This window comes from Rhinopithecus roxellana, chromosome 6 (assembly GCF_007565055.1).
Source record: "Rhinopithecus roxellana isolate Shanxi Qingling chromosome 6, ASM756505v1, whole genome shotgun sequence".
In the NCBI taxonomy this organism is placed as follows: Eukaryota; Metazoa; Chordata; class Mammalia; order Primates; family Cercopithecidae; genus Rhinopithecus; species Rhinopithecus roxellana.
In genome coordinates, this window is record NC_044554.1 from 16,420,003 (window position 1) to 16,433,825 (window position 13,823).

At 38.7% G+C, this 13,823-nt stretch overlaps 1 protein-coding gene across 3 annotated transcripts in view; it reads left to right on the plus strand.

The window, feature by feature from the left end:
- The window catches only part of CCDC146 (coiled-coil domain containing 146), a 157,405-nt gene that overhangs the window by 94,535 nt on the left and 49,047 nt on the right, over nt 1-13,823 (plus strand). For all 3 annotated transcript variants that reach the window (XM_030932579.1, XM_030932580.1, XM_030932581.1), the window contains 2 exons: nt 10,554-10,611; nt 12,687-12,863. In XM_030932579.1, the coding sequence (XP_030788439.1) occupies nt 10,554-10,611; nt 12,687-12,863 (235 nt within the window). The remainder of the gene's footprint in view (nt 1-10,553; nt 10,612-12,686; nt 12,864-13,823) is intronic.

Here is a 13,823-nt window from a genome sequence, read left to right on the forward strand (position 1 = left end):
TAAACCTTTTAATAAATGTTAATAAATCTAATTATGTGGTTGGTTAGTAATTAAATCTATGTTGCAGTAGTTTCTGGTTCTGGATTAATATTTATGACTTGATAAGCATGCATTTCAGGAAATAATATGTAGTCTATTTAAAGTTAAATTAATACGTTATAAATAAATAATAAAGTAATGAAATGCTGTTGAACTTATTTTTTGAAACAAAACAGGAGTACTTACCTTTCTAAACAGTTTGAAAAGATTTTTCAGTACTCTGTTCAACCTTTTCCTTGCCTTTACTGTGTTACCTTTTGGAGCTTCCCTGTTTTCTAGTAATTCCTAAACTTTGAACAGCAAATACATTGCGTCTTTTATGCTAGATCTGACACATTCTGACCAGTCTTGGTCAGCTGGGGGAAACAAGGCTGTGGTGAGCTGGCACTGTCCATTGCACTGTGAACACGGAGAGTGGGAACACTCAGGCCACACACGTGCAGGGCTGTCCTGACATGACCCTGACCTTAGTGACTGTTGACTCTCCTGTGGCTGGTTCCTGTGGTCCTTGTTGCACATTCAGGGTTTATTAGTTGTTTTCCGTTCTTGGTCCAGTGATGATAGCAAAGTTGGAACCAAGAAAAAACAGATCTGGTAAGAAAGGAAAGGAGGAATGATCTTAGCAATGCATCTGGAATTCCAGAAAATTAGAATGTGACAGGCATGTAGGTACTTAGGAGTAGTCACAAGGAAAAACTCATAGCTAGAACAGATTTTACCTTAACTTAAAAAAATCTTTGCTCTTCTGTGGCAACAAATATCTTAAAAGAACTAACTTAGAACAGGTTTCTCCGAATGTGTTTCTCATAACTCAAAGAGAAGCACCTGAGACACTTGTTTGAAAGGCAGATCCCATCCAGGAAGTAATGATTATGATTTTTGCCCAAGAGCCACTGCCGCCACCCAAAGTGACATTTGCTTATGTAACTCTGACTCACATTACAGTTAGAGGACCGTGCGTTGCAAAGGTGGTTCTCAGCCCTGACTGCAGGTCAGTCACCTGAGTCTCCTCTCAGTGATCACTCAGTCTACGTGTAAACACTTCCAGTGACAGGAAGCTCTCAGCCTCCCACGGAGGCTCATGCCAACTTTGGAAATGCTCCTGCACTTAAATGGTTGTTGGATTTGTTTATAAACCTACCTTCTTGCAACTTTCACCCATCCATGCTGGTTCTACTCCTGTGGTGAATAATGCCTCTCACACATGTCAGCATATTGGGCTTCCTGCATTATCTCTTCACCCATAGATCCTTAAAACCAAAAGACTTTTGACCTTGCTTTAGAAAGGAAGTAAATCCTAAGGAGCTTTGATGTCAAAACACCCCTTAGTCAGGAAAGCTGAAAAATGTCAGATTTAAGTTTTAATGCAAGTTTGAAAGGTTAGGAGTTAATACATACCAGGAGGCACAGAAACAAAAACATGTTTTTGCCCCAGTAATCCCATGCAAAAGTGATAATCCAAAAGGAGAGAAAAAGATACAATGCATAAAGATATTGATATTTATGAACGTGAAAAATTGGAAGCAATCTGAATTCTAAAAAAGTGTGGAATATTTAAATACTGCATTCCTGAAATACCTTGATACTGAACCTCTGTCGTCAGAGCTGTGTTTGTGTATCAGTTTAGCTTTGACTGTGTGACTTTGGAAAAGTTGCTTAACTCCTCAGTTTCTTCATTTGTGCAACAAAAATAACAATTCCTACTTAGCAAGGTTGTGAATTTTAGATGTTATGCATTTAAAACACCTGGCACACAGTATGCTTAGTATATGATAAATAATATTTAAGATTATTTTATTATGGTACATCCACCCAGTAGAAAACCTTGAAAATAGCTATTATTATAAAGTCTGTTTAGCAACTTAGGAAAATATTTTAATTAAATGTTAGGTAAAAATGGATTCAACCACACATATACATTTAAAATAAGTTTATTAAAAGAACACAGGGAAAATAAAAATGATCAACCATGTGTGATGGAGTAGGATTATAATCTTTAAAAGTAGAAAAATACATTCCTTTTAGAGGAAATAAGTCAGTATTTCTCAATTAAAAAAAAATGTATGATAGAAATGTAAGTTTTAAATGTCCTAAAGAATTAGTCATTTTATGTTTGTTTAAACATAAAAATATATTTAAAGAAAAGACCATAAGTCACATCTTGTGAAAGAGCTTGCTGTCACCATTTTGAAACTCAGAAATACTCAGGTTGCCTTTGTAACCAAACGATAGTAGCACACTACCACCCCCTGGTGGCAGCATGCCCAAGGTGTAGGATCAATACCTGGGAAGTAAAATATCGCTAATGTATATATGCAAATTCTAAAAGCAAAGGCATAGCTATTTAAAGATCTAAAAAACTCAATTTGTGGTCTAGACAACTAACCTACATTAAATTCAATGTGACACATTTATTACAAAATTCATCTACATTATTGCAAATAAAATGTCATTAAAATAACAATCCCATTAAAAAGTGGGCAAAGGACATGAATAGACATTTTTCAAAAGAAGACAAATGGCTAAGAAGCAAATGAAAAAATGTTCATCACTAATCAAAGAAATGCAAACTAAAACCACAATGATATATCATTTTAAACCAGTCAGAATGGCTGTGATTAAAAAGAAAAAAAATAAGATGTTGACGGAGTGCTGAGTAAAGGGAATACTTATATATTGTTGCTAGGAATGTGATTGCTACAAGCTATATGGAAAACAGTATGGATATTTCTCAAAGAACTAAAAATAGTACTGCTAGTCCATCGGGCAATCCTTCTACTGGCTATATACCCAAGAAAAAGAAATCATATCCAAAAGATACCTGCGCTCAGATGTTTATTGCAACTCTATTCACAATAGCAAAGATATGGAATCAACCTAAGTGTCTGTCAAGAGACTGGATAAAGAAAATGTGACATATATATACAATGGAATACTATTCAGTCATTAAAAAAATGAAATTATTTCTTTCGCAGTAACATGGATGGAACCAAGGCCATTAAGTGAAACAAAACTCACAAACAGAAAGCCAAATACCACACATTCTCATAAGTGGGAGCTAAGTAATGTGTACACGTGGACATAGAGTGTGGAGTAGTAGATACTGGAGTCTTAGAAGGATGGGAGGACAGAAGGAGGGTGAAGGATGAGAAATTACTTAATGGGTATACATATATATAATTTAAGTGATGATTGTACCAAAAGCCCTGACTTCACCATACTGCAATATATCCATGTAACAAAACTGCACTTGTATCCCTTAAATGCATACAAATGAGAAAACCTGGTGTGCATGTGCTTTTAGCTCATTTTCCTAGATCTATGGGCTAGTGGGATCTGCTTATTTGATATAACCAGTGGACATAATTGTCTGTGTATTCTATTATTTCATATGATTTTTCAAGTGTGATCAATAGAAACTTCAAAATCTTTCTATATTGGAAAACCATATGACTTCTTTGGCACTTAATAGTTAGCCATTAAATGCAGAAAGCAAAAAAAATGAAAAATATTTCTCTTAGACTTCTTCAGGAAATCTAGTTGATAAAACAGTTCAAAATACGGTTATTGGAAGAAATATGCAATTATATCAAACTCATTTTGTTTAGAACATTCAAGCTATTTGAAGCAGTTTCCAAAATGTCATTCTAGCATCATGTCATCTTATTAGTTAAAATAAAAATACAAACTTTTTTGTATTTTCTCATGAATAAGTGAACAAAACCATACGTTCCCATTCACTGTACTTTCTAATGTTTTTATTTCTTTTGTTTGTTAATCTCAATTTACAATGATGACTGGCTTTTAGAAAAACTGACATTTCTTTCTAGAGATGCCAAGTATATCCAATGGATTGATGGGATTATTGAGTTTGACTATGTCCTTAACTGATCTTCTGATTTCTGCATCTGTGCACTTTTGATAGAGGGATGTTGAAGTCTCCAACTATGAGAGTGGATTCATCTACTTCTCCTTGCACTTCTATCAGTTTTGCCTCATGTATTTTGATGTTCTGTTGTTAGGTGTATATACATTAAGAATTCATTGGCCGGGCGCGGTGGGTCTCACCTATAATCCCAGCACTTTGAAAGGCCAAGGCAGGCAGATCACGAGGTCAACAGATGAAGAACATCCTGGCCAACATGGTAAAACCCCGTCTCGACTAAAAATACAAAAATTAGCTGGGTGTGGTGGTGCACACCGGTAGTCCCAACTACTCGGGAGGCTGAGGCAGGAGATTCGCTTGAACCCAGGAGGCAGAGGTTGCAGTCAGTTGAGATTGTACCACTGCACTCCAGCCTGGCAACAGAGCAAGACTCTGCTTAAAACAAAAAACAAAAAACAAAAAAAAACAAAAAAACAGTAAGTCTTCTTGAAGAATTGACTCTTTTATCATTATATAAAGCCTCTCTTTGTCTCTGATAACTTTTCTCGTTCTGAAGTCTGTTCTGTCTGAAATTAATTTAGTGACTCATCTTTTTTTAATGGTAGTATGGCATATCTTTATCCATTTACTTTTAATATATATGGGTCTTTATATTTAAACTGGATTATTGGCAGACACAGCATATAATTTGGGTCTTGTTTTTTTTTTTCTTTTTGGATCCATTGTGACAATCTTTTAACTGACATTTAACATGATTACTGTTGTAGTTGGGTTAGTATCTTCTGACATATTTTTACTGTTCTCTATTTGTTGTGCTTGTTCTTCATTCCTGTTTTTGTTTCCTCTTTTTATGCCTTTTGTGGTTTTAACTAAGCATTTAATGTAATTCAATTTTCTGTCCTTTCTTAGTATATCAGTTGTACATCTTTTTTTTACTTTAAGTGGTTGCCATGGAGTTTGCAATATACATTTACTAATCTAAGACCATTTTCAAATAACACTATACCACTTCAAGTACTTTTTAACAAAATAGTCCAATTCTTCCTTCCTATCCCTTGTGTTGTTGCTGTTATTTCACTTACACATGGGCATACATAAATATATATGCATATGTAATTGAATACATTGCTGCTGTTATAAATTTGAACAGTGTTATCTGTTATCTCAAGAATAAGACAAAAGCTTTTCTTTTCCCCTCACTGATTCCATCTCTAATGCGCTTCATTTGTGTAGAACTGAGTTTCTGACCTACGTAATTTTCCTTCCCTCTAAAGAGCTTCCTTTAATATTTATTGCAAAGCAGTCTATTGACGAACAAATGTCCTCAATTTTTATCTGAGAAAGTCTTTATTTCTCCTTTACTTTGGAGAATAATTTCACAAGGTACAGAGCTTTAGGTTGGTAGTTTTTTCTCTCAATACTTTAAATATTTCACTCTACTCTCTTCTTGCATGTATGGTTTCTGAGGAGAAATTGGATGTAATTCTTTGTTCCTCCATAGGTAAGTGTGTTTTTCCTCTAACTTCTCTCAGGAATTTTCATTATCGTTGACTTTCTGTAATTTACATATGATGTGCCTAGATGTTCTTTGAGCTTCCTGGATCTGTAGTTTATTTGCCTGCATTAATTTGAAGGAATTTCTTGTGTTCCTTTCTTTCTTCTCCTGGTATTCTTGTTATGAGTATGTATGCCTTTTGTAGTTGTCTCAGAGTTCTTGAATATTCTGGTTTTTTCCTAGTCTTTTTTTTTTTTTTTTTTTTTTTTTGCTTTTTAGTTTGGGTAGTGTCTAGTAAGATATCTTCAAGCTAAGAGATTCTTTCCTCAGCCAAGTTCATTCTGTTAGTAAGCCTGTTACAGGCATTCTTCATTTCTGATACAGTGCTTCTGATCTGTAGTAGTTCTTTTCTTTCTTTCTTTTTTCCTTTTTTTTTTTTTTTTTTTGTTGTTGTTGTTTGTTTTTGCGACAGAGTCTCACTCCATCGCCCAGGCTGGATTTCAGTGGCACAATCTTGGCTCACTGCAACCTCTGCCTCCCGGGTTCAAGAGATTCTCCTGCATCAGCCTCCTGAGTAGCTGGGATTAGAGGTGGCCGCCAACATGCCCAGATAATTTTTGTAATTTTTTGTAGATGGGATTATTTCACCATATTGGCCAGGCTGGTCTTGAACTCCTGACCTCAAGTTATCTGCCCGCCTCAGCCTCCCAAAGTGCTGGGATTACAGGCATGAACCACCACTCCTGGCTGAGTATTTCTTTGTTATTTCTTAGAATTTCCATCTCTCTACTTACACTGCCCATTTTGTGATTAAGTTTATCTGTTAGCGTTCTTAGCATATGAGTCATAGTTGTTTTAAATTCCTGGTAATTCACACATCCTTGCCATATCTGGTTCTGATGCTTGCTCTGTCTCTTCAGACTGTGTTTTTTGCCTTTTAGTGTGCCTTGCAGTTTTTTTCTTGATAGCCAAACATGATGTACTGGATAAAAGGAACTGCTTTAAAGAGGACTGCAGGAACATGGTGGTAAGGTGTGGAGGGAGGGGACATTCTATGGTGCTATGATTAGGTCTCAGTCTTCTAGTGAGTCTGTGACTCTGAACTGTGAACTTCATCAATACTTCCCACCACCCTCCAAACCCCCTTAGGAAAGACAGGATGGCTAGAGTGGGCTGGAATCAGGTATTTCCCTTTCTCCATGTGGAAGGCTACAGCCAGCTGGAGTTGGGTATTTCACTTCCCTAGGTCAGTTAGACTCTGGTCAAACTCCAGCAGGTTAACTATAGTTGCTCAGGGCAGGCCTGTTAAAAAGAGCAGAATACTCTGGCATGTCAAAGTACTTCTGTTTCCCTCCCCTGCTGGAACACAAGGAGATTTTTCTGATACTCACTGAGAAAACCTGGTTAAGCTCCTGGAGGTAAAACTCATAAAACTGTGTCCCACTGGGGATTTTTACTCTCAGACATGTCCACGCCAAACCTCCAGCAATTCATCAATTACAATTTAGATTTTTCTACCCAGCACTCGTTCCTGCCCAAGTTTCTGCTTGTGGGTGTCTACTCCAATAAGTTGTGATTCTCTGTATTCACTTTCTGTGTCTCTAATTTTGGGGAGAGTAGTTTGCCCTGTGTGTGACCTCAATTCTCTTATGGATATGAGAAGAGTTGTTGATTTTTCAGTTTGTTCAGTTTTTTACCTGTTAAGATAGAGTGGAGCCTTTAAGTTCCTTACATACAGGAATGGAAACCAAAATGTTTTGCTTTTCCTTTACTAGTCTCTCATTTTCTGGATTTCTAAATTTTGAAATCCCAGAAATCAGTCCTTAGTTCTCTTCCTGTTTCTATCTACAATTTATCCCGAAGTGATCCATCCCATCCAGTCCTATGATCTTAAACATCTCATGGGCTGTGATTCCAGGTAAGATGGAGTAAGCCCACTTCATCCTGTCTCTCCCACTAAACACAACTATAAAATCGAGTGGAATGTATGAGCATCCATTTGAGGACTCTGAAAAGTAAATCATGATAGGCAGGTTGGGGAAGAAGGTCAGGATTAAAAGTAGCATTGAGCTGTGGTTAATTTATTATTTTTTCCCCTCTGGTGCTAACCCCTAAAAACAGGTTAGGTTTTTCCCCTAACCTGAATGCTAACCTACATGAAATCCAGAGACAATCACTGGCCTGGAGAGAGAGAGAGAGCTCCAGGAAAAGCCCTTTAATTCTGGCTCAAGGAACAAGCAAGGAACTCATGATGCTCAGAGAGAGTCCAGACCCCTGTTTTGCTTTTAATTCCTCTCCACTCTCTCATACCTCAGCTTTCAAGCAACACTGAGGCAGCAGTGGCAGAGTCATATATGATGGGAGCCCACAGGAGCCAAAATACTGGGGAAAGGGAACCTTCGGAACTGTGATTCTCAAGAGAATTAAAAAGTCCTTTTGCTGGCTTGCTCTCATGCTCTTTCTCTCACACAGATGTCAGTAAATTTGAAGATAGATAAAAATTGTCCGATCTGAACAGAGGAAAAAAACATTGAGTAAAAATGAACAGATCCATGGCCGGGTGCGGTGGCTCATGCCTGTAATCCCAGCACTTTGGGAGGCCGAGGCAGGCAGATCACCTGAGGTCAGGAGTTCAAAACGAGGCTAGCTAACATGGAGAAACCCCGTCTTTACTAAAAATACAAATATTAGCCGGGCATGGTGGCATGCGCCTATAGTCCCAGCTACCCGGGAGGCTGAGGCAGGAGAATTGCTGGAACCCACCAGGGTGGAGGTTGCAGCGAGCCAAGATCACGCCACTGCACTGCACTCCAGCCTGGACGACAGAGTGAGACTCCATCTCAAACAAACAAAAATAACAACAACAGATCTATAGGCATCGATGAGACAACAGCAAAACATCTAATTCATGTCACTGGAGTTGCAGAAAGAGAAGGTATATGATTATGAAAAGAATTTGAAGTAGTAATGGCTGAAAAATCCCCAAGTTTGGTGAAAGAAAAGCCCATAGATTCAAAAAGCTCAATGAGCCCCAAACAGGGTAAACTCAAAGAAATACGTTCCAAATGCATCACAGTAAAACTTGAAACTTAAGACAAAATCTTGAAAGAAGCAAGAAACAGGTTTCAAGAATGATGCTCATATTTATAATTTTGAAAATTAAGTGAGTTGAAATGCCATTACCAAAAGAAGGAATAGAAAAACGGTAGGTTTCAGGTGGGAAGATAATGAGTTTTAATTTGAGGGGCCTTTGATATACACAACTGGAATTGCCCAGTAAGAAACTGAACATAAAAATTTGGAGCTCCAGGGAAATTCTGAACTGGAAATAAGGATGTTTAACTCATCACTGTAACTGGCACTGTGGAAACGGTATACAGAATAAGAAAAGGAGAAGTTAGGCTTCAACTAGGCTATGCAGTAAGAACAAATCTTAAAATCTCAACGGAAGAATTGAATGAAATTTTGTTTCTGGCTCATAGCACAGTCCAGTGCAAGTCATGCAGCCACCTCTATCCTAAGCTTTGCCAGCTGGAGCATGTGCCTTCCAAGTTCAACATGGCTGGGGAAGACATTTGTTACTTCCACTCACCTTCCTTGGGCAAATTAGTCCAATGGTCCCAATTCAAATGCAAGGGAGATTGTGAAATATAGTCACCCTGTGTGTCCAGGAAGGGAAAATGGTGCAGCAAACACATGGCAATGGGTCAGGATAGAAGTGACAGGATGGAAGTGTAGACAAGGTGTGCCCACCTGGACTGCTTATGAGTTCATGTCACAGTTTTAATAGCTTGTAGTGGAAACAAAAGTAAAAATAGTTGTCCTCAAATACCCATATCTAATAACCACTTAGACTTGGCTCCTGGTCTAAATCTGCCCTTTACCTGAAATATTCATTCAGTGTTTTGTGTATCCATGTCCTTATCACATCTGGATCTCTGAAGTTTCCTCTGGCTCTAGCATTTGTTATACCTCAGGAATGCAATTGTCACACAAAACTGAAACTGAGTCCACACCTTTGAACAATGTGGACTCTTCCCTTCTGTGATTTCTGTGAGGGTTTTCTGCAATCTGGATGTAGAAGAATGTGGTGCAACAGGTCATTCTGAGTGACGATCTATTTGCATATGCATGCCCATATCTCATTCAGCACATACATTATTTTAAATAATGAAGATGGGAACAAAACTAATTTCAGTTCCATTTATTCATATTAATTTTTACTGGATGGCAACTATATGCAAGCACTTGTTAAGATGATGATGCAGTGGTAAATTGGGAGCTAGGTTTTCTAGTGGGGAAATGTGTAACACAATGTCAGGTCATGATGAATACTATATAGAAAAGTAAAGCAAAACGAGGAAAGAGTTTGAGGACTGTTGGTACTGTTTTAGATGGCCAGGCACCTCTCTGAGAAGGTGATATCGGTACAGGTCTGCATGAAGCAAGAAGTGAGCTATGCAAAGATCCGTGGCGAGAGCATACCCTCTGGAGGGATCAGATAGGGCAAAGGCCCTGAGGTAGAAACAAGCTAGGCAAGAAAGCCAGTGTGACTGGTGCCAGAGAGTGGCAGGCTGTGAGACTAGAGAGGCAGATGAGGCAGGGCCATGTAGGTGTGGGAAAGGAGTTCAAATTTTGGTCCAGGTGTGATGGGAATTTACCAAACAGGGAAGCGAGGTGATCTATTTACATGTTAAAAAATCACTGTGGTGTGGGTGGAGAATTGACTTTAATGGGCTAAGGTGGAGGCAGGCAAAGTAGGAGATCAATTGGGAGGCTGTAGTAGGAATCCAGGCAGGCACTAGCCCATTCCAAGTAACATAAAGAAGAAAAAGCCCAGAGCCTGCCGGGAAGGACCCTGTGTCCCAGGGGTAGGCCCATGGTCCCCAACATTTATAATGTGCTGAGGTAACCCCTCTAAGTGAGTGGGTGTTCACAAAGTTGTGGGAGTCCTGGGGAGGAGGAAGCACCCCAATGCACCTGTGATTCAGGAAAACCATCATAAAGAATGGACAGCAGGTTGCCTGGCAGACAAGCATGGGGATGGCATTCTGGGATGAGAAGATAGAAAGTTGTTATTACAGAAAGAACTTATTTCTTTGTACTTTTTCAAACTTGATTTTTTTTTTTCAGCTTAAAGGAAGAAAAAATCATCATAGTAAAAGAATTTGAGAAGATACCAAAGCCAGGAGTAAGTCTTAGATGATACAGAGTTTCTTAAATACAGCTGGATTCAATCATCCCTTTTTATAAATATTAATGTTTATCACAACAACCATAGCCTGAAACATTTTAAAGATTCTAAAGTCTTAACTGTGAATGATGCTGAAAAGACTAGCTACATAACTTCTGGAGTAAATATAAGTAATGCCTATTATAGACCTTAGCAACTTGGCATCTAGTTTAGGCTGTATTTAGTTGGACAATGTCTGCTTTGTTTCCAGAAGAAAAAAGGATTCTGTGGTTGACACTAAAAATATTATTTTGCTATAGCTATTACGGTCATAGCTCTCTGAACATCTCAAGTTATTACAATACATTTTTACAAAGAAAATGTATCACTTGTCTATTCCTGCCTAACAAACCATCCCAGAACTTAGTGGCTTAAAACAACAACCATTTCATATTTTTCACAGTTCTGAATTCTTCTGGTCTTAGCTGGCCAAATTGGGGCTGGGTAAACTAGGATAGCTCCATTCATATACCAGCCATTTGGCAGGCTACTTGGTCTAAGGTCACATGTCACTAGTTGGTCACATGATGATGGAAGGGTTTCCAGCCTCAAGAAGGAGCAAACTCCAATATGTAAGACCTTTTTGGGCCTCTGCTAAAATCATTTTTCATGATATCCCATTGGCCAATGCAAGTATTATAACATGACCAAGTCTAGAATCAAGTTGGCCCTACCTCTTAATGGGAAGAATGATCAAGACAATGCAAAGGGACATGCATACCCTGGAGATAGGAGGAATTTGTGGCCACTTTTTACAATCTATTATAGAAAGTAAATAGAATGATCACCATACTTTGCACTCCTTCCACTTTCTGATAATCCAAAAGTGTGTTGGTGGTGGTTGAATTCCAAGGCCAGCTCACAAAAAACCTGTTTAGCATAGAGTAAAATACTGTTAATTCTAAATAAGTATGCCAAACCATCATTTACAACACAGATTTTATGGGAAAAACATTTTGAAATTTCATTCAGATCCTAGCATCACCAATGATGCTCTCACCCAGCAGCAGTGGGAGGAGGGAGCTATACAGAAAGCCCAGGGCAGGCTAAATAGACCCAGCACTGAGTCATTAGTAACAGTAACTGTAGACCTTCTGAGTGTGAGAAGGCTTCTCTCCCATAAGTCAAACACTCCACAGGTAATCAGACATGAGACAAAGATCTTCGATGATTCTAGGGTAGATGGTATTTGGGGAGAATGTGCATGAGCTAGAGAAGTAATATCAATAAGAAAGTGGGCGGCCCGTCGCGGTGGCTCAAGCCTGTAATCCCAGCACTTTGCGAGGCCGAGACAGGCGGATCACGAGGTCAGCAGATCGAGACTATCCTGGCTAACACGGTGAAACCCCGTCTCTACTAAAAAATACAAAAAAACTAGCCGGGCGTGGTGGCGGGCGCCTGTAGTCCCAGCTACTCGGGAGGCTGAGGCAGGAGAATGGCGTGAACCCGGGAGGCGGAGCTTGCAGTGAGCTGAGATCCGGCCACTGCACTCCAGCCTGGGCGGCAGAGCAAGACTCCGTCTCAAAAAAAAAAAATAAATAAATAAGAAAGTGGGGGATTAAGGAGTGCAAAGTGTTGGGTATCCAAATATGAACACCTTTATCTTTAGTTCCCACGTGGCTCAGGTTAACCATAAGTCAGATATTCAAAGATTATTTGCATCTGATTTTGTCAGATCACAAAGCTACTAGAAAACAGACTGTACATTTTTTTTCACGCTTCTTGGTATGAAATAAAAACACGTAAAATGAAGCGTTTTTAAAGTAGGAGGATAGAAAAGAGCACTAATAAAGAATTCAAATCTAACGTGTTTAATTATACATGCAGTATCATTATCATGCCTTTGTTAAAGATGTTGGCAATCATAAGTTGCATTTAGCTTTGTGAGAAATCATTTAACTTTGTGAGAAATCATTCATGAACCTCAAAACAAATATAATCAAAATGGTGAGTGAAATTAGTTTTAATTCAGTTTTTAGGTAGGTAAATGTTTGTTCAGACTGTATAACCTAATCATCTCATGACTTTTAAAGGAAATGGAGAAGAAGATGAAAATATTGAGAGAAAGCACTGAAGAATTACGTAAAGAAATAATGCAGAAGAAATTAGAAATTAAAAATTTACGAGAAGATTTGGCATCTAAACAAAAGCAGTTACTAAAGGAGCAGAAGGAACTAGAAGAATTGTTAGAACATCAGATCGTCTTAAAGGTGTGCTACTTGCCATTGACACTTAAACATTGTGCCTTGCATGGATATAAAAGTGTGTGGGTATCAAGAGTAACCAGCAGGCTGGATAAAGAGGGGTACTGTCTCACAAACTGAAATGTCTGTATTGCGATTGATCCTATCAAACTAAATCTAGGCTCTGGGAATTCACAAAAGACCTTAGGGTGTTTGGGAGTATCACTGTAATTTGGAGCATCACCCTGTGAAAAGGTATCTCCTGACCTCACCAAACATTTTTGGACATTAGAAACGAGTGTCACAAACAATTGTTTCCTTGAAGAACAACCATGGCCAGGTGCAGTGGCTCACACCTATAATCCTAGCATTTTGTGAGGCCAAGGCGGGTGGATCACCTGAGGTGAGGAGTTTCAGACCAGCCTGGCGAACATGGTGAAACCTTGTCTCTACTAAAAATACAAAAATTAGCTGGGTGTGTGATGGTGGATGCCTGTAATCCCAGCTATTCGGGAGGAGGCTGAGGCAGGAGAATTGCTTGAACCCGGGAGGTGGAGATTGCAGTGAGCTAAGATTGCACCACTGCACTCCAGCCTAGGTGATAGAGTGAGACTCTGTCTCAAAAACAACAACAACAGCAAACACACACACACACACACACACACACACACAGAAAAAAAACAATCAAATGTCCTAACCTCTCACATATATTTGTATTACCTTATCCTTGTCTGTTTGATTGCATTCCACTTCCTCTCACTATAAAAGGGATGAGAGGCCTGTATTTATGTTTTAGGAGATAATGAATTAAAATTCATTTTACTTTGAAAGATGTATAAATAACTCTCAAAACAGTTTAACCTAGAGCTGTTTTAAAAACAACATCTGAAACTCATTGGCCTAGGGGATAATGGTAATACACTTTGACCTATTTTTCTATAACAGTCTTAGAGCAGTCAGCCAAGATGTGCCCAGCTGCTGTCCAGA